Below are 21,603 nucleotides of genomic sequence, written 5' to 3'. Positions count from 1 at the left end.
CCAACCCATGTTCCGCTACTGCTATATCTACCCTGAAGTGTCACTTAGAAAAATATCACCTTAAGGGATGGTGCTGGTAGTTAGTACTGCTCAGGAGACCTGGGACATCAGTCATTCAGCTGGCAGTTCACTACAAGGGCCTGAGGATATGATGCCGCTTGGGCCATGTAATGCTGGGGTCACCCTGGTGGTATTCAGGGGATCTTTCCTGAAATGCTCAGGGGCTCTAGGCCTATACCAGTGGTCCTGGAACCATACGGTGCTGGGAACTGAGCCTGGGTCAGGTGTGCTAACAGCTATACCCTCTCCCAGTCCCCAAATATCACTTTCTGACTTAAATATTTAAAATTTTTCCTAGTATATTAGGAATATATTAATTTCAACCATACCTCTTAGCTCCACCAGCATCTGGTGAAACAATGGTACAGTTTCTCCACTCAGAGATGTTCTCTCGTATCCACTTGAGGACAGCTGGCTCTGCATAGAGATTGTCCACTGGGATATCAAAAAAGCCCTGTAGAAAGACTCTGGGTTAGTTTTAGTTCGTGGTCCTCTTCTGTTTATAGAAGATGGACACAAAGAGAATATGGTAACTTGCCCAAAGACTACCACTCATAGTGGGGGGCTTGGAGGTATTATACAAGGTTTAAGGAGTTTGCCTTGTGTTTGGTCAACCTGGGTTCGATCCTTGGCACCATACAAGGTCCCTGAGCACTGGGACAGGAGTAATCTCTGACTGAGCACTGGGAAGCATTGCCCCAAAGCAACAAGACTACCATACTGCAACATTCGAATCAACCAGAAAGCATGCTCAGTGTGGTAGATTGTACAATGGCCTCCTCCGTTCTGACTGCCCAAGAGAGAGCACAGCCTCGACTGCAGAACTGGTCCCTCGCTGAAAATTGACTGAGTTTTAGCACTAGGTTCTGAAGAAGGGCCATGTTCAGCCACGATAAGAACTACCTGGCCATGTGCTCATACTTACAACCATGAGGTCATACTTACTGCCCTATGTCACTCAACAGTAAGCTGGTGTGTTAAGGTGCAAAAATTAATCAGTGAATTAGTTTGAGATGCTAATGATATACAAACTTAATGCAAGATAATTATAATAAACCATTGCTGAGTAACTGTGTCAGATGCCATAAGCCTCAAATGATAATGATTGAATGTCTCTTGAGTACAGTACTCACTTGTTGTACTTATGGTTACCCTCTACTAAATTAAGGGGTGTTTACTTTAGATTGCTAATGGATTTTATATATTTTCACAAAGCAGTAACATCTCATTTGTATTGAATACTGTAAATCTTATCAGTTTTTTTACATCCAGAAATTTTTTTTTGCAATTTCTTCTTTGTCTGCATTAGTAGACACTTAAACAGTATCTGTAATACAGTATTTTCTATATAAAACCAACATTTCCTTTATTAGGACAAAATACTTTGCACTTTAATAGGCCTAGTCCAGACATTCCCCTTTGAATTCTTTATTTGTTTTGTTATTGTTTCTTTGGGCCACGCCCTGTGATGCTGGGGCTTACTGGCTCTGCGCACAGGGATCACTCCTGGTAGGGCTCAGGAGACCATATGGGATGCCTGCAATGTACCCAGGTTGGCTACGTGCAAGGAGAGGCGCCCCACCTGTTGTACTATCATTCCAGCACTCCCTTAAAATTTTCATAATTCTTTTCATTCCTAATGAATTTTACACTTGTAGGCTTTTCGTAATTCATGTAAACTCCAATCACATTAGCACAGAATTTTAAGAATTAGTTTTTTTAATGGCAGGGAAGAGACATGATTATTAACACAATGAGACCCAAATACAAAATATATGCAACATATTTTAGATGCCAGAGTTGAAAACATATTTATGTAAATGAGAGTAGGCATTATATTTGCATTAAATTGTTTGAATTTTTTTACAAAGGTTAAAATCATATAGCAACAAATCATCACAGATGGACTTTCATTGCTATCTCTTTCCTTTTTTAAAAGAAATTTAATATTTTTGAAAAGTTTTTGGGCCAAAATACTCCTGGCAATACTCAGGAGTTACTTTCTGGCTCTGCACTTAGGAATTACACCTGGGTGGTGTTCAGAGGACCATACAGGACATAGGGATCGAACCCAGGTCAGCCATGTGCAAGGCAAATGCCCTACCCACTGTACTTTTGCCATTCCTTTAAGTTTTGTTGGAGCAAGTGATATGAAATAAATCTATTATATGCCTGTGAAGGAGGAAGGCTGGATGGGGTGGGAAGAAAACTGGGGGCACTGGTGTAAAAAGGTCACTTTGATTATGGGAGTGGTATTGGAACATTGTCTGACTGAAACCGCTATATTATAAATAACTTTGCAAATCATGGTTGGGTATATTTTGTTTGTGTGGTTTTTGTTTGTTTGTTTTTTGCTTTTTAGGTCACACTCAATGTTACACCTGGCTCTGCACTTAGGAATTACCCCTGGCAGTGCTTGGGTGACTGTATGGGATGCCGGGGATTAAAACTGGTTTGGCCGCATGCAAGGCAAATGCCCTACCCCTGTACCATGGCTCCAGTCCAAATCATGGTGTTTTAATAAAACTGTAAAATTATTTTTACAAAAAAATAAAATGAATTAAAAGATAGCTGCCCTCTCTCTGTACTCTTGTTTATGCTAGGAAACAGTAAGTCCTCGCCTAATACTGTTGGTAATTCTGGAAAATGGGTACTTTAAGCATTACTTTATGATGTAGTATAACAAAAGCAAGTTCCAGGATAACTTGTGCAGGAGAGGGTGCAGGAGTTAAGGGGCTTGCCTCACATGTGGCCAATACTGGTTCAATCCTTGGCATGGCACAGGCCCCCTGAGCTCTGCTGCGAAGCTCCTAAGCACTGCATGGTATGGCCCACTCTCCTCAAAAAATACATTTCATTTTCTTCTTTCTAACTTTGTTTTTGAGGTCAGGGCTTAATCCTGGCTCTGCATTCAGGGATCACTCCTGGCAGTGCCGAGAGGACCATATGGGGTTCTATGGATTGAGCCTAGGGCAGCTGCATGCGAGGTAACTACCTTACTCTTTATACTAATTTACCAGCCCCAAAACTTTATTTTGTTTTGTTTTCTCAGAGTGTACAAGATTTTTTTTTCTCACTGGTGCTTAATGAAATGACCTGGAAAAGAATCAGCCATATTTGAGAACCTCCAATACCCGTGCTTCTAAATTTAAGACTCAAGAATGAGAATAACAACACCCATTTATTACCTGTCATGATCTAAGCGTTACACTATGAATTTCAGAGCTTGTTGAACTTCAGAAGAACAAAGCAGGGCCAGAAAAGTAGCTCAATGGGCTGAAAAGGTAGCTCAGTGGTTTGCACGCTGGAGACCTGGGTTTGATCCCCAGCACTGACATGGTCTCTCAACATGCAGCACAGAGCTGGGTGCGCCCTCCCCTAAAAAATAAACTTCACCCTAAAAATATAAACCTCAAAGCAGCAGAGTGTCTAGACAAGTTAAATATCTACATAGTCATTAAGCAGCAAGCATAATACTAGTAATTATTTAATATTGCATTGATTCAGTGTAATATGCATTACAGAATACTAACTAAGCATTCAAACTAGGTCTCATCCAGTCTTCTGAGGCTGCCTCCCTAGCCAACCATCCCAAATGACAGATCATGAGCTATGATTTAAAATATAGTCAGGGTGAGGTTTATCTGAGTCATTATTTGGGCACTTTTTGGCTTCTCTGTAGTCTTCAGCAATATCAGTCTTCTCTCACCTTCTATACCCGCAATATTGAGCTCCCACCGATACCTGAATTTGGGAGGCATGAAGGTCCATGGTGATAATATGGTCTGCACCTGCTACAGAAAGCATATTTGCAACAAGCTTGGCGGATATTGGAGCTCGGCTCTAATGAGAGGGGAAGAAAGAAAAAAACAAGTTAATTTCAGAGATAATCCATTCACTCAAGAAGCATTTACATATAGTACAACTGCTATGTATATGGATTGAACTACAAGGAAACTCAGAAATAACATAGATGTGGACTCTAATCTAGTACAAATACTAAACTGCCAAGTATCGCTTTTCCAACTCAGGACATGTTTCAGAAAAGAAAGTACTTTCATATCTTTTATTGTCTTTCTTTCTTTTTTATTGTGGTATCAGGAATAAAAGTTAAGACCTCACACATGCAAGATGAGAGCTCTACGGCTAAACTGCACCCCCAGTCCTGAAACTTTTATCTTCTTAATACACAAATTCCCAAATTTTCCAAGTGTTACTCAATACTCAATTTTTTAAACTGAGTCAACTTAAAATGTCTTTTTAAGGGCTAGAGATGTGGCTTTGTGGAAGAGTACATGCTGAGTGCAGGGAATATTTGAGTTCAATTCCAAACATTACAACACTACCCCCCCAAAAAAAACAGCAACAAAAACAAAATAACAAAAAAGGTCCTATAGTTCTACTGGGCAAGAAAGAAGGTACAACATCTATACAATGGAATACTATGCAGCTGTTAGAAAGGATGAAGTCATGAACTTTGCATATAAGTGGATCAACATGGAAAGTATCATGCTAAGTGAAATGAGCCAGAAAGAGAGGGACAGACATAGAAAGATTCCACTCATATGTGGAATATAAAATAACAGAGTAGGAGACTAATACCCAAGAATAGTAGTATATAATACCAGGAGGTTGGCTCCATAGCTTGGAAGCTGGCTTCACACTCTGGGGGGAAGTCATCCCAGATAGAGAAGGGAACACCAAGTAAAATGTGATTGGAGATCCCATGCGGGAAAGGAGATGATGCGTGCTGAAAGTAGAGACTGAACAGGATGACCACTCAATACCCCTATTGCAAACCACAACACCCAAAAGGAAAGAGAGATATCAAATTGGAATGCCCCGCCACAGAGGTGGGGTGGGGTGGGGGGAATGGGATTGGGGGTGGGAGGGATACTGGGTGGTGGAGAATGGATACTGGTGGAGGGATGGGCTCTCGAACATTGCATGAGGGAAAAACAAGCACGAAAATGTGTGAATCTGTAACTGTACCTTCACTGTGACTCACTAATTAAAAAGCAAATAAATTTAAATTAAAAAAAAAAGAAAGAAGGTACAGAAGTATCTTGTTTTGCCTGAGATTCTTTAACCACAAACTCTGATTTGATCCTTGGACCACATCTGCTCCCCACACCTCCCGACCCAGCTCTGCAAAGAGTGGTTGCTGAGAACAGCCAGGAGTAAGCCCTGCACACTGCTGGGTTTGGCCCAAAAACCAAAACTGTAGGCACTGTCATCCTGTTGTTCATCAATTTGCTTAAGCAGGCACCAGTAACGTCTCCATTGTGAGACATGTTACTCTTTTTGGCATATCAAATACGCCACAGGTAGCTTGCCGGGCTCTCCAAGAGGGAAGGAGGAATCGAACCTGGGTCAGCGTGTGCAAGGCAAACGCCCTACCCGCTGTGCTATCACTCCAGCTCACATATACAAAAACAAAACAATAAATTAAAAAGAAAGAATCTCACTAAATCTTTTACCGCAGACAGCAGTGAAAGCCCTTGCCATACATCCAGCTGCAGCTGTGACACTGATTCAAATTCTGGCATGGCATATGGTTCTCCAAGAATTACCAGATGTGGCACCAAAACCAAGTAAGTAAATAACTCTAACCTACACAGGGAAACCTGCTATCATATCTGCCATATCAACTCTGACATACAGATCACGAAATAGAATAGTTTTGTAAATTCATGTGCAGGGCAACCTTCCTGCTATCATAGTCTCCTGAAGGAAAAGGCAAACGCACACACTACACTATGAAATGGCCACACCCATGCCTTTGACACTGTGCTCAGTAGGAACACTACTCCAGTTGTCTTACTCCTGCATACTGGTCCACAGACCAGCACTAATAAGCAAGGTGGTATATCGGTGTTTTTCAACCTTTCTCCATCTGCGGACTAGCACTGGTCCATCGACTGGTGGTTGAAGAACATTGCTATATTCTACCAGAATAAAAATACTTAGCCTTGGGTCCTTTCAGTGGTGGCGGTGTGGTGACCACCATCTTTTAGAACCCACTAGACAGAAATACGAGCTTGCAGTGATAAGGTGCGCAGGGTATCTCGGGATGGGGGGCAGTACCAGTGCTGCTTTCCGCCCAGACAAGACCCCAAGCAGCCACATGTAGGATAACATGGGGTTTGTCCTTTTAGCCTTGCTGCAGGGAACTTGATTTAACTTAGAGCAATGGCCTTTCTGTATGGACACAGGAAGACAGTTAATAATATGCTTTGTAAATTGGGAGCTGATTGACTCCAATATTTACTCCCGGGCACCTTCTTCTTCAACTCAGTTGCCCTTAGTTCCTAACAACCCAAAAGCAGGGTCCCGAGGAGGGACGGAATGCACCCAGGGCAAGCTGTGAGCTACCCTGGCATTGAAATGGGCCAGGCCAAAGTGCCACAATAAGTTCAGGGCATGATCATGAACAATGCTGTCATGATCCAAAAGTAAGGATGAGATTAGGATCCTGCTGGGGTTAGGAAGATTAACCTGGCCTGAGGACTGTGGTCTGGATTATGTAGTGAATGTCCTCAGGAAGAACCAAACTTTAAGGTTATATCTCTTACTGTGCTCATACAGAATGACATTGCTAGAAATATTAGAAGTAGATTTACTATAGCTATTTAAGCAGATTACTAGCTCACACCCTGACACACCCTTATTTGGACCCCCACCCTTGGGCGGATCTCCTTAGATGAGATTTCCTTAATCTCCTCAAGAAATGGTCTTACCTGCAGACCAAAACAACAATGAGATATCATCTCACACCACAGAGACTGGCCCACATCCCAAAAAACAAAAGCAACCGCTGTTGGCATGGATGTGGGAAGAAAGGAACTCTCCTTCACTGCTGGTGGGAATGCCGACTGGTTCAGCCCTTTTGGAAAACAATATGGACGATTCTCAAAAAGTTAGAAATTCAGCTCCCATTTGACCCAGCAATACCACTCCTGGGAATATATCCCGGAGAGGCAAAAAGGTAGTGTAGAGATGACATCTGCATTTCCATGTTCATTGCCGCTCTGTTTACAATAGCCACAATATGGAAAAAAACAGAGTGCCCGAAAACAGATGATTGGCTAAAGAAATTTTGGTACATATACACAATGGATTACTATGCAGCTGTTAGAAATGATGAAGTCATAAAATTTGCATATAAGTTGATCAACGTGGAAAGTATCATATTAAGTGAAATGAGTCAGAAAGAGAGAGACAGACATAGAAAGATCGCATTCATCTGTGGAATATAAAGTAGCTGAGAGGTACAAGCTTACAATGTTGCGATTTCTGGCAGATATTTCTCTGGACTTTGTTACTAAAATACTAAAATACAGAAATCCAAAACCGTGCGGCTGCTAGTGTGGCCTCCTGACCTCATATCTCTTCATTCTCATCAATGGAAATCAAATTATCAAATGCTTTCTTTTCAGCAGGTCGACTTTAGGGGGGAGAAACTCCAAATCAATAATAGTAAAATTTTTGTTGAAATATTGAATGTAATCAAAGTAAAGTGAAATTTACCAGTTACACATGCGGGGTGGGGGACTGGGGAGGTCGGAGGGTATACCGTGATTCTTGGTGGTGAAATATGTGCACTGGTGAAGGGATGGGTGTTTGAGCATTGTATAACTGAGACTTAAACCTGAAAGCTTTGTAACTTTCCACATGGTGATTCAATAAAATAAAATAAAAAAAATGAAGATTAATCACATGAACTAATAAATTTAAGACTTTGCTTTATAAAAAAAAAGAAATGGTCTTACCCTTCTTTGTTGATTTGTTAATGTTAAACCCACCTTTGTGCTACTGCCCTATGTAATTTGCTATATAAACTAAGACTGTGAGACAGAAGAGTAGACAGAAGACAGAGGAGACAGAAGAAGAAGACAGAGGAAGAAGACAGGGGAGACAGAAGAAGACGACACAAGAGAAGACACAGAAGACACACGGGAAGACACAGAAGTGAAGGAGACAACACAGACAGAAGAAGACACAAGCAGAGACAGAGTGGTCAGAAGAGACCAGAGGAGAGACTACAGAGACAGAGAAAGAGAGACAGACAGAAGCAGGGGAAGACACCAAAGCAGAGCTCAAGGCGAAAGAAGTGAGAGTGAGCGGGGATGAGAGAGAGAGAAGTAGAACGAGAATGGAGATTGGAATAACCTGCAACTCAGACCAACCAGCCTGCCCCTCGTTCCTTCCTTCTCCTGCCTTGTCATCACCACCAACCTCCCCGGGGTGGGGGAAGTGGCTGGAGACTACCGAACGCGGGCGGCGGGAGAGACAGTGCACCGCTGCCCTGTGCCCGGTGTGGTGCCCCTTCCCTTTTTTGTGTGTTTTCACAGCCACACACAAAGGGCTCCTCCTTTCCTGAGCGACCATGATCAAGGAGACCCACTAACTACTTTCAGCACCCAGCGGCTTCTTGCAGAAATGCCTCTAGGCTGTGAACTAAGCTACGGTCCCATGCTGCCCGGGGAGGGGAAAGGTTTTTCTCTCTTGGCCTTTCCTTTCAGATCCCACTAAACAGAGGTATGAGCTTGCAGTGATGTGACTTCTGGCAAAAATTTCTCTGGACTTAATTACTAAGATACCAGAAATCCAAAACTGCATGGCTGGTGCTGCCGCTGTGCAACCTCATATGCTCTTTACTCTCAGCAATGGAAAACATATTATCAAATGATGCCTTTTCGGCAGGTCAGATTGTTGGGGGAAAATTCCAAATAAGAGCCAAGTCTTTTGTCGAAATACTGAATGTAATCAAAGTAAAGAGAGACTAAAGTGAAAATCAGCCACACAGGCAGGGGGGTGTGAGATGGGATGGGAGGTATACTGGGGTTCTTGGTGATAGAATATTTGCACTAGTGAAGAGATGGGTTTTTGATCATTGTATGACTGAGACTTAAACCTGAAAGCTTTGTAACTTTTCTCATGGTGATTCAATAAAAAAATTAATTAAAAAAATACTTAGCCTTGGGCTGGAGTGCTACAGTGAGTAAGGTATTTGCCTTGCATGTGATGGTCCTGGATTCAATCTCTGATACCGCTTATGATCTCCTGAGCACTGCCAGGAGTGCATCCCTGAGTGCAGAACCAGGAGTAAGCCCTGAGCATTGCTGGATGTGGCCCAAACACAAGAACAAATAAACAAAAAAAAAAAACAAGCACACAAATGTCCTCCCATGGTAAGACCTGAACACTAACTATGAATGAATTAGAAAGTTTTGTACGAGGTAGAAAGTTTTACATGTGTCTTATTCTTTAATAGAGAATAGAAGATGCATATTTATGTGTCCGTATGATGAAACCCAATGTTATATTAACATGATGATGTGTTAATTAAACTGAATTCAAATGTGAGCCTTCAGTGGTACAAACCAGCATTAGCGTGTCAATGTAACATTCCTTAAGTTTTATGAAGAGGTCAATTAATAGCCCGCATGTTCCCAGAGGACTTACCACAATTTCAAAAGGATTCTTATGAGGGCTGGAGAGACAGTACAGTGGGCAAGGTGCTTACCATGCACATGGCCAACCCAAGTTCGAGCCCCAGTACTATATATTATCTTCTGAGCCACACCAGGACTGATTCCTGAACGCAGACCAAGGAGTAAGACAGGCAGAATTGGCCCAAAAATCAAAAACAAAAAAAGATTCTAGGGTCAGAGCAACAGTACAGTAGGTACGGTGTTTGCCTTGCATGCAGCCCACCTGGGTTTCCTCCCTGGCACCCCATTTGGTTCCCCACAGCCTGCCTGAAGAGATCCCTGAGTGCAGAGCCAGGAATAAGTCACAAGCACCACTGGGTGTGGCACAAAAAATAAAAACAAACAAACAAAAAGATTCTACTCTACTGGCTTTAGGGCTTAATCTTCCTGATACAAATTAAAATTTAGTGAGTTGAGACAGTTCAATGCACTAAGCACATGTTTTGCATGCAGGAGCCCTGATATTTATTTATTATTTATTTATTTATGTATTTAATTTAATATAATTTTTTATAGCACAGCGGTTGGGCGTTTGCCTTTCATGCAGCCGACCCAGTTCGATTCCTCCGCCCTTCTCGGAGAGCCCGGCAAGCTACCGAGAGTACTGAGCCTGTGCGGCAGAGCCTGGCAAGCTACCCGTGCGTATTGGATATGCCAAAAACAGTAACAATAAGTCTCTCAATGAGAGACGTTACTGGTGCCCGCTCGAACAAATCGATGAGCAACGGGATGACAGTGACATTTCTGAATTATTTATGTATTTAATTTAATATGATTTTTTAAAATAAAATTACCTAGAGATAGATCATCACAAAGCTATTCATGATTGGATTCCAGTCATACAATGTTTCAACACTCATACCCCCCTGCACCAATATACATTTTCCACTACCAATGACCCCAGTTTCCCACCCCGCTCCGCACCCCTCAAGCCCCCACCCACCTATGTGGCAGGCACCTTTCTTCTTGCGCTCGCTCTCTCTCTCTCTCTCTCTCTCTCTCTCTCTCCACATTATGGTTTGCAACTGGGTGGCAGCTCTGGGTTGTGGATGAGACTGCCAGGGCTTCCGGAGGTACAGGAAGGTGGGGGAAGTAGTTATTCCCGACCCTGTGAGGGCCTGGAGATTTCAGTCACAAAACCCTTATACCTGAATTCTCAGCAGAATATCCTATTCTGGTCCATCCTGATACGGTGGAGTATGGCTCTGACCATGGCAATGATTTTGGATTGTGGGAATAAGCGGATTCTGGGGGCTCAGCTTGGGTGGGCACTGGAAACATGGCCCCCCTCCAATGTAACCCATTTGTACAGCTTTGTCTGGATCCAAAATTAATTGCAGCTTCTGATCTTTTTCAAGATTTACTTATGGGACCCTGAAGCCGGACAGTGAGCTTGTGTGGCTGAGCCAGAGGTGGTTTGTGGGCCTCTCTCCCACACCTATCTCCCTAGGTTTAATTCCTCGGGAAACTTGGTCCTTAGTTGTTGGAGTCCAGCCAGAGGCACAGTAGCGTGCCTCTTGGAGTATCAGGAAGTGTAAGGGCACCATCAGACTGCTAATTCCTTCGCCCTGTGGGTCCAGGTTGGCCTGCCTGGGCCCCAGTACTGATAGCAGCCGTGGACCCAGTCCAGGGCTGCTACACTATGCAGCTTGGGCACTCTGGGCAGGCTGCAGCCACCTGTCCACCAGAACCTGACTAGGGGGTACACACCCCCGTCTTCAGTCTCCAGACAGGTGGCGCTCAGGGAGGATTTCCTCTATAATATGCTGTGGCGGTGTGGGCTGGTCAGGGGAAGAAATGGGGGTGGGGGCCACCCCACTGACAATGAATCATGGGGGTCCCATGGTGGGAACCCAGGGTGCCTCCTCAACTCTGGGACTTCAATCTCCGGGCTCACAGTGGTGCCAAGTGCTGTTCACAGTGGTGCCAAGTCGGACCTGAAGAGCCCTTCTCAGACCCCTTAAAACTCTGCCGCTGCTCACAGTGCCAGAGGTGTGGCAGCTCCTCCAGCTGCAGCGTCACTGCACTCAGCTGGTTTCATTTAATGGCACTCTCCCCGAGCCAGAATATCCAAGGGGCACCCACATTCACTCATGCAGAAATTCCGTGCCCCCATCGCTGTTCAGAGCACTGAGAGGTGCCGTCCCTCAGCGCTTGCTGCTGTGTCACTGCCATCTTCTATTTGGAAGCCCCCTTGGGCAAGTTTTAACAAAAATGAGCACCTCTTGTGAGCCTCAGGGGCTAGGTTGGGGGAGAGCCCCTCGGAGGCCGGCCCTGTAGTCAGCTCCCCAGGCTCCTGACCCAATTCTGGGAGTCTGAGTTTTGATCCCCAGCACTGCATGGTTCCCCCAGCCTTGCCCACACCAATGAGTATACATAGAAAAACACATGCACGCATACGTTACTGATGTGTAGCTTAATATATAAACCAATCTGTTGGAATGGAATACTACGCAGCTGTTAGGAGAGATGAAGTCATGAAATTTGCTTATAAATGGATAGACATGGAGAGTATCATGCTAAGTGAAATGAGTCAGAAAGAGAAGGACAGACATAGAAGGACTACACTCATTTGTGGAGAATAGAATAACATCACATGAGGCTGACACCCAAGGACAGTAGATACAAAGGCCAGGGGGATTGCCCCACAGCTGGAAGCCTGCTTCATGAGCTGAGGGGAGAAGGCAGATGGAATAGAGAAGGGATCACCAAGAAAATGATGGCTGGAGGAACCAGTTGGGATGGGAGATGCAGGCCGAAAGTAGACAATGGGACAAACATGATGATCTCTCAATGTCTGTGTTGCAAGCCATAATGCCCCAAAGAGATTATGGTTAATATTGTCTGCCATGGAGGCAGAGGGAGGGTGGGAAGGGAGGGTATACCCGGGATATTGGTGGTGGGGAATATGCACTGGTGGAAGGATGGGTGTTTGATCATTGTGAGAGTGTAACCCAAACATGAAAGCTTGTAACTATCTCACGGAAATTCAATAAATTTTTTTAAAAATCCAATCTGTTGGGTCATAGGAAGATCAGACATTACCTAAGAAATGATTCTGGTGACAAAGGAATTTTTGTACTTTGGGAAAGTGCTCCTGCTTTCCTGATTTTAAAAAAATAGGGCCCGATAACTCTAGGCATCCAATGTGCTCCACCAGTAGTAATCTCTGAGTGTAAACCTGAGGTAAGTCCTGAGCGCCACTGAGTGGGGCCCGAAAACAACCAATTTTTTTAAAAATGATTGAATCACTGTCTGAGATATACAGTTACAAACTTGTTTATGATTGAGTTTCAGTCATACATTTCAATACGCATCCCTTCACCAGTGCACATTTCCTACCACCAATGTTCCCATTGTTGCCCCTTCCCGCGCCGCCCCGCCCCCACAGCCTGCCTCTATGGCAGGCACTTTTCTTCTCTCTCCTTATCTCTTACTTTCTTTTTAGTAACTGTGGTTTGCAATACTGTTACTGAAAGAGTATCATGCATATCACTTTACTTCCCTTCAGCACTCAGTTTTGTCCAGATCACTTCTAACTATCACTATGGTAGGGGTCCCTTCTCTGTCCTAACTTTACTCTGCCTCCAACTTTGTAGCAAGCTTCCTACGCTCGACCAGACCTCCTGGCCCTTGTTTCTACTGTTTTTGCCCCAGCCGTTTGGGAAAACAATATGGACATTCCTCAAAAAAAAAAATCAGAAATTGATCTTCCATGTGACCCAGAAATACCACTTCTGGGAATATATCCTAGCAGCCCCCAAACACAATACAGAAATGCCACCTGCACTCCTATGTTCACTGCAGCACTGTTCACAATAGCCAGAATCTGGGAACAAAAGTGCCCAAGAACAGATGAGTAGATAAAGAAATTATGGTATATAGCTCTTAGGAAAAATGAAGTCATGAAACCTGCTTAGACATGGAAAGTATCATGTTGAGTGAAATGAATCAGAGGGAGAATAACAAATATAGAATGATTGCACTCATTTGCAGGATAAAAAAACATAGTATGTGAAAAACAACCAGATTTTTTAAAAGAAAATCTGCTTTTACCTTATCCTTCTTGTCCTGTCTTGCGTAAGGGAAGCACGGGATGACCGCAGTGACTCGGCTGGCTGACGCGATCTTGCAGGCATTAATCATGATCAAAAGCTCCATGAGGTTATCATTGATTTCACCACAACCACTCTGCACAATGTAGACATCCTCTCCCCGAACACTTTCACCAATTTCCACACTACAAGGGAAAAGTAAAGACAAAAACAATACATTTTTAAGCACCACGTGCACTTCTACTGACAGCAGCAATCAGTAAGGTCTAACAAGTGCAGCAGCCCTACTGGTATGTTGTAAATGGGCTATATATGCATGCACCACAGCTCCGACTTTGCCTTCAGGACATCCCCCACAATGTAGCACTGAAGCACTGTCTTTCTATTGTTCATTGATTTGCTGGAGCAGGCACCAGTAACGTCTCCATTGTGAGACTTGTTGTTAGTGTTTTTTTGACATACTGAATATGCCATGGGTTGCTTGCCAGGCTCTGCCATTCGGGAGGGATACTCTCGGTAGCTTGCAGGCTCTCCGAGAGGGACGGAGGAATTGAACCCCGGTTGGCCGCATGCAAGGCAAACACCCTACCCGCTATGCTATTGCTCCCCGCCAATGTATGATCAAAAGATTACCTTCTTTTTCTTTTGGTTTTTGGGCCACACATAGCAGTGCTCAGGGCTTACTCCTGGCCCTGCACTCAGGAATCACTTCTGGTGGTGCTCAGGGGGCCATATGTGGTGCCGGGGATCAAACCCGTTGGCTGCAATCAAGGCAAGTGCCCTAATCCCTGTACTATAGATCTGGCTTCAATATTTTAACATGACAAAGACTAACCAAAGAGTTTGCAAGCAATTGCACCATCCTTTCCCATGGGAAACCTGAGCCTAATTTCCTTCATATATAGTATGTGTGAATGCAGAGTTGATTCAGCACCTAAGTTTGTCACATATTTAGTAAAAGAAGTAAAAAGGTCCCATGAGAGATGAAGCACTACTGTTTGGTAATGAGGCCAACTACAGAAGATAGTGCACTCCTGAAATATTAAATAAGGGGGCCAAAGAGACAGTAGAGCAATTAGGGTGCTTGCTTTATATGCAGCCAACCGAATTTAAAAAATGAAATAGCATATGGACTCCTCACCCCACCCCCACCAGGAGCGATCCCCAACTGCAGGGCCTGGAGTAGGCCCCGAATACTGCCGAATGTGGCCCCAAAACAAAAGGATAAATTTCAGAGTCTTGCATGCAGCTGACACCAGTTCAATTCTCAGAATTACAAAGACTCCTGCGAGCACTGTCAGGTACCATTCAAGCACAGTACAGGGAGTCAATTGTGAGCACCACCAGGTGTGGCCTACCATCCCCCCTCAATTCTATAAGATAGTCTAATTTATAGCAGGGCTCTATATTACCATAAAACACGTTTTAATATCCATAATTTGATTCTTATCAAGAATAAGGTATGGGGGTGCGGTGGAAGGCTCAAAGGGCTAGAGTTCATATAGAGCCTGCGGCAAAGTCAGATTCAATCTCCAACACTGCATGGTCCTCTGATCACAGCTAGGAGAGTTTCCTGAGCACTGGACCAGGAGGAGTCCCAGAGAGTATGACCCCCTTAAAAAACAATGATTAAAAATAAGGCAACTTGCGGTTGAAGAGAGATAGTACAGTGTGTAAAGTGTGTCCAAGCAAGGTTTGATACTCAGCAACGAATATGAACCCCCTGAGTCAGCCAGAAGTAATCCCTAAACACAGGCCCAGAAATAAGCCTTGAGCATCACCAGGTGTGTTCCAAAACCCAAAACAAATAAATAAACCACCTCAGGAACCAGGGATATATAGCTCAGCTCTAAAACATTTGTCTTGCTTATTGGAGGACGGAGGGAAGGAAAAATGTCCACTCATAGGTCCCACTGCTGCTGCTATGTAAGCTCATCTAAGAGGCCTTGTTTCAGAAGACTTGATAAACTTTGAAAGAGATCATTTAGCCACAAAAATTTCTTGGACACCTATTCCTGGCTGACACATCTGGGGCAATCATAGATGGGGGTGGGCCAACTCCCAACCAAACAAAACCCCTGGACAGCCACTCCCATACCCCAAAGCTGCAGCCATGCCTCGGGCTGGACTGCCCAGTTAAATAGTCCGGATTTTCTGGACATCTCCAAACTCTGCAACACTAACATCCCAGTAGTAGCATGCCAGATTGGATGGGATGTAATGCAGAAGCCAACCAATCTTGACTAACAAAAACGTTAACACAGAAGGCCTGACACAACAGCTTAGTAAACCCTCAAAGACTTAATGTCCCTTGGACTGGAGTGATAGCACAGCGGGTAGGGCGTTTGCCTTGCACGCAGCCGACCCGGGTTCGATTCCCAGCATCCCATAAGGTCCCCTGAGTACCACCAGGAGTAATTCCTGAGTGCAGAGCCAGGAGTAACCCCTGTGCATCGCCAGTCCCCATGGTGAGATACAATTTTCATGAATTTTCTTCTATGGGAATATTTTTTTATCATTTCAGTAGCCATTTAGTGGTAACAAGCAACATAAAATAAATTATTGTGAGCCTCGATGAAGGCAGGCATAATGGGTGGTTGGGCAAATGGAGACCGTGGTGGAGGGAAGATTTCAGTGGTGGTGGGATTGGTGTTTAATACTGAATGTCTGTAACAAATCATCCTGAACAAGTTTATAATGCACGGTGTCTAAAATAAGGTGTATTTCTAAATAAATCCAAATAAGCGGATATAAACTTCAAATAAAAGTCAAGTCAGGGCTTGGAGGTGACACCTGAGAGCACCAGCATATTCCCAATTAATATTCTAGGTGAGTTAGGGATGTTTGTGGGCAAGAGTGCACGCATAGCTGTATACAGATGAAGAGTAGATCAAACGGTGGATTCCCCCCATCATGAATGAGGAAAACTTCCTCAACAGGATATAATTCCATTACCAGAAGAAGTGGACAAAGAAGACAGTTATTTAATATTTATTCTTTCTCTATTCAAGGAACAATTAAAAGGATCCTTTTAAAAAATAAGGAACAGGGCATGCTTTTGTTGTAAAGAAAATGCAGAGGGGAATAAATGGAACCAATAAAATTCTAGGAAGACCAGCCCCAAACTGGTTCACTGAATTCTATTAAAAAAAAAGAACACAACTTTCTACAACTTTTCCCAGAAAACAGATGAGACTATTTTTTCTTTTTTTGGGGAGGTCACACCCATCAATGCTCAGGGATTACTCCTGGCTCTGCACTTAGCAATTACTTCTGGTGGTGCTTTGGTGACCATATGGGATGCCAGGGATCGAACCCGGGTCGGCCACATGCAAGGCAAATGCCCTACCCGCTGTACTATGACTCCGGGCATGCTTTTGTTGTAAAGAAAATGCAGAGGGGAATAAATGGAACCAATAAAATTCTAGGAAGACCAGCCCCAAACTGGTTCACTGAATTCTATTAAAAAAAAGAACACAACTTTCTACAACTTTTCCCAGAAAACAGATGAGACTATTTTTTCTTTTTTTTGGGGGGGTCACACCCATCAATGCTCAGGGATTACTCCTGGCTCTGCACTTAGCAATTACTTCTGGTGGTGCTTTGGTGACCATATGGGATGCCAGGGATTGAACCCGGGTCGGCCACATGCAAGGCAAATGCTCTACCCGCTGTACTATCGCTCCGGCCCCAGAGAATATTTTCAACTCATTTTTTTTTGTTTTTGGGTCACACCTGGAGATGCACAGGGGTTACTCCTGGCTCTGCACTCAGGAATCACCCCCGGCGGTGCTCAGGGGACCATATGGGATGCTGGGATTTGAACCCTGGTCGGCCGCGTGCAAGGCAAACGCCCTACCCGCTATGCTATCACTCCAGCCCCCTCAACTCATTTTATAACACACATCTCACATCTCACCTTGAGACCAAATCCAGACAAAGGCAATTCAAAACAAATGAACAAGAAGGGGAGCAGAAAGGTAGGAAAGGATCTTTGTGACACATAAAGATTTCTTTTACTTTTATTTCCCCCCATATCTTGGCTTTATCAATGCTGATATCCTATTTGTCACATTACAACAGAATTTTGGGAGGTAACACCCAGCTATGCTCATAGTTTATTTCTGGCTCTGGCGGGCGCAGGGAACCATATGGGGTGGAACCCAGTCAGCTGCATCCAAGGCAAGTGCCATACCCACTTGCACTATGGCTCTGGCTCCATGCAGCAAAAAAAGGGCTACATGTTAATTAAACATGTTTACAAAAGCAAAGAACTGGAGGGGCTGAAGTGATAACACAGTGGGTAGGGCATTTGCATTGCACGTGGCCGACCCGGGTTGATTCCCAGCATCCCATAGTCCCCTGAGCACTGCCCGGGGTGATTCCTGAGTGCAGAACCAGGAGTAACCCCTGTGCATTGCCGGGTGTGACCCAAAAAGAAAAAAAAAAGCAAAGAACTGGAAATAACCAAATTACCCACAGACATATGATAAAAAGCAAAAGGCTGGAGTCAGGCTGAGACTCACCCAGGGCACCACAGAGTGAGGTGCCTGAGCCCTCCACCAGCCCTAGCAGCTGAAAACCTCCAGAACCCAGTCGCCACCATGCTCAAGGCTGATCTCCACAGGCTTGGGACAAGCTCATCCCCGAATGAATTTGTTTTAAAACTCAGGCATGTGGGTTTCATGACCAAAATCTCCAGGCTCTCAGGGAGTTGGGGATGGGCAACCTTGCCCCATCACCATTCTTCTGGCAGCCTGGCAGTCACCTCCATAAACTGCTCCACCTCTATGTAAGCTCGCTAACTGGCCACAATCCAGAGACTCACAAATAACTCTGAGAGAGATCAACAAGCTGCAGATATGTCTCCAGACCACAAAGTCATCATCCAGTTAAAAATTTAACTCCAGGGGCTGGAGTGATAGCACAGCGGGTAGGGCGTTTGCCTTGCAGGCGGCCGACCCGGGTTCAAATCCCAGCATCCCATATGGTCCCCTGAGCACCGCCAGGGGTGATTCCTGAGTGCATGAGCCAGGAGTGACTACTGTGCATTGCTGGGTGTGACCCAAAAAAAAGCAAAAAAAAAAATTTAACTCCAGCTGCATCACCCTATTTAAAATTTTAGAATTCCTGGAGTGCACGGCTGTGTGACATCTCATACTCTACACAACTGGTGTACCAGGAGTAGCATACCACATTGGACGGGATGTAAAGTAGAAGGCAACCAATCTCGATTAGAAAGTATTGGCACACTGGGGCTGGAGAGATAGCACAGCGGGTAGGGCGTTTGCCTTGCACGCGGCCGACCCGGGTTAAAATCCCAGCATCCCATATGGTCCCCTGAGCACGGCCAAGGGTAATTCCTGAGTGCAGAGCCAGGAGTAACCCCTGTGCATCTCCAGGTGTGACCCAAAAAGCAAAAAAAAAAAAAAGAAAATATTAGTACACAAGGCTCAACCTGTGAACACATTAGTAATCTCTTTAACAATGGTTTATGGCTCCAGGGTGAGAGACAACAATCTTCACACACTCTCTTCTAAGAAAACCTTTTCTGATCATTTTAAAAACATTATTCACAACAGGCAATACGAAAAAAACTTATTTAGGGCCTTCTCTTGGGGCAGGCTTGGGTGGTGGCTCAGGAAAAATCGAAATAATGTGGTGAGAAGGTACAATGGTGGTGCGATTGGTTTTGGAATATTGAGTCTAATAAATTATCATGAAAGGCTTTATAAAAATAAAATTCGAAGTTAAAGAGACTGGAGTCAACCAAATTTCAAACTTTATAAATAAAATCACTCTCATTACTGCAAACAAATACGGTGTCAATGCGATGACACTGCTTTCAAAGTTAGAAATATTATAGACTCTTTCCTACTAAATAGCTATGCAATTCTCAATGTTTTTCTTGACCTCTTTGTACCTCCTGTACTAAATGTCCAACAGTTTCTCCAAGATATGTAATTTGTTTAAAAGCCTGGTAAATTGCTACATAAAGTGCATACTTCAATGAACCATTACTGCAGCCCTCAATAAAAGCTGAGGTCATAAAACTATTACCGAAAGCAAAGATACTGCTGGAATTAAGTCAAAAACAACCTAGTCTGGTGGTTAGATTAAATTTCATAATTTTTCATAAATGTATGTAAGACTCTGAAAGAATTTGAAGACCTTTCATTTGAAGTTAATTGAAAAACGGCTTATCGCCAAATACTGTCTCCCTAGCTTAGCCTGCAATACTCATAGTCCAGCAAGTCCCCAAATGAGCAAGACCATCCAGGGCACAGGAGCTGCCTCAGATGCCACTAGGCTCGTGGGGTGGGGGTGGGGGTGGGGGAGATGGGGAAGGGGGTTGGGAAACTGCATTTTCTGTCTGCTTACTTAAGGAATGTAGATTTCCAGGGGGTAGAGTACGCGTTTATTTTCATTTTTTTCTTCCTGCTGGTGATTTTTCTTTCCCGGAAAGTGGGCATCAGGCCAAATTAAATGGGGAACCCTGAGTCATCACACTGCCTTCCTAACGCTCCTGAATGACATACCCTTTCTCACTTCACAGCCTGCATGTGTCCTCCTACCATGAAGAATGACCTTCCTACAACCTGCTCGTTCATGCCTCAGTCCGCCAATCTAAACATCTTTCTTCCCTGACCAGCGTATTCAAAGGGACTTCTGGGGCCAGAGACTTAGTACAGACGGGGAGGCACATTTGCCTTCAATGTGACCGAGCCCAGTTGTATCCCTCATAGCACAGAAGGTGCCCCAACCACCAACAGGAGTGATCCCTCAGCATAGAGCCAGGAAGAGCCCCAACCCCTCCCCCATGAAGAATGATTAAAGCGACTTCCCAGGGCAGGGCCATCACTCAAATGGTAGCGTACATGCATGGTCCTCGGTTCCATTCACAGTTGCCAGGAGGGTCTTCAATGAAAATTTTAAAAAAAGAGACATAAACGTAACTTCCCTAGGAATTTAGAAGATTACAATGATTTGGGGGTAGAGGGTTGGGAGCCACACCTGGCAGTGCTCAAGGGCTAGTCTTGGCTCTCTGCTCAGGGGACAATGGGTAGTAGCTTACCTCTTGGATTCTCTGTAAAATTATCTTGGAGGTTTTATTTGGGGCGGGGGGGGGGGGCACACCGGGCAGTGCTCAGGACTTAAACCTGGTTCTGTGCTTATGGATCACTTCTGGAAGGGCTCAGGGAAGCATCTGTGGTACTGAGGCTCAAACCCAGGTTGGTCACATGCAAGGTAAGCACCCTACGCATGTACTAAAATTCTGGTCCCTCTGTAAGATCAGGTTTTTTTTTCCTTTTGGAGTCACACCCGGCGATGCACAAGGGTTACTCCTGGCTCTGCAGTCAGGGATTACTCTTTGGAGGTGCTCAGGGAATCATATGGGATACTGGGAATTGAACCCGGGTTGGCCGCGTTCAAGGCAAATGCCCTACCCGCTGTGCTATCACTATCGCTCCAGCCCTGTTAAGATCACTTTTGGCTTTTGGGCCACACCAAATGAGGCTCAGAAGTTACTCCTGGGGGGCCGGAGCGATAGCACAGTGGGTAGGGCGTTTGCCTTGCATGCGGCCGACCCGGGTTCAATCCCCGGCATCCCATATGGTCCCCCAAGCACTGCCAGGAGTAATTCCTGAGTGCAGAACCAGGAGTAACCCTGGTCTGCACTCAGGAAATCACTCCTGGTAGAGTTCAGGGGACCATATGGGATGGCAGGGATCGAACCCCGTCAGCCACTTGCAAGGCAGCACCTTAACTGCTGTATTATTTCTCTGGCCCCTCTAAAATAATTCTTAATGGTGATTTAAAAGAATCAATCAACTGCACTAAACCAACCATAGCTGCATATTGATTTCAGTTCACAGTTTAAAGAAAGACATTTTAAGGGGCCAGAAAGATAGCTCAAAGGGCAGGAAGTGCATGTCTTGAGTTCCACTCTTAGCACTGCCTGGCCTCCGGAGTAGCACCAGATGTGGCCC

The 21,603-nt window shown here is 44.5% G+C and overlaps 1 protein-coding gene across 1 annotated transcript in view; it reads right to left on the bottom strand.

The window, feature by feature from the left end:
- The window catches only part of PRPS1 (phosphoribosyl pyrophosphate synthetase 1), a 47,946-nt gene that overhangs the window by 13,145 nt on the left and 13,198 nt on the right, over positions 1-21,603 (bottom strand). The window contains exons 2-4 of the mRNA XM_055121793.1: positions 13,614-13,797; positions 3,805-3,903; positions 390-514 (exon numbers count right to left, since the gene is read on the bottom strand). Of these exons, the coding sequence (XP_054977768.1) occupies positions 390-514; positions 3,805-3,903; positions 13,614-13,797 (408 nt within the window). The remainder of the gene's footprint in view (positions 1-389; positions 515-3,804; positions 3,904-13,613; positions 13,798-21,603) is intronic.

The sequence above is a fragment of the Sorex araneus genome, chromosome X, assembly GCF_027595985.1.
Source record: "Sorex araneus isolate mSorAra2 chromosome X, mSorAra2.pri, whole genome shotgun sequence".
Lineage (NCBI taxonomy): Eukaryota > Metazoa > Chordata > Mammalia > Eulipotyphla > Soricidae > Sorex > Sorex araneus.
The sequence above is the reverse complement of the archived record's forward strand: the minus strand, read 5'-3'. Positions and strand labels throughout refer to the sequence as shown.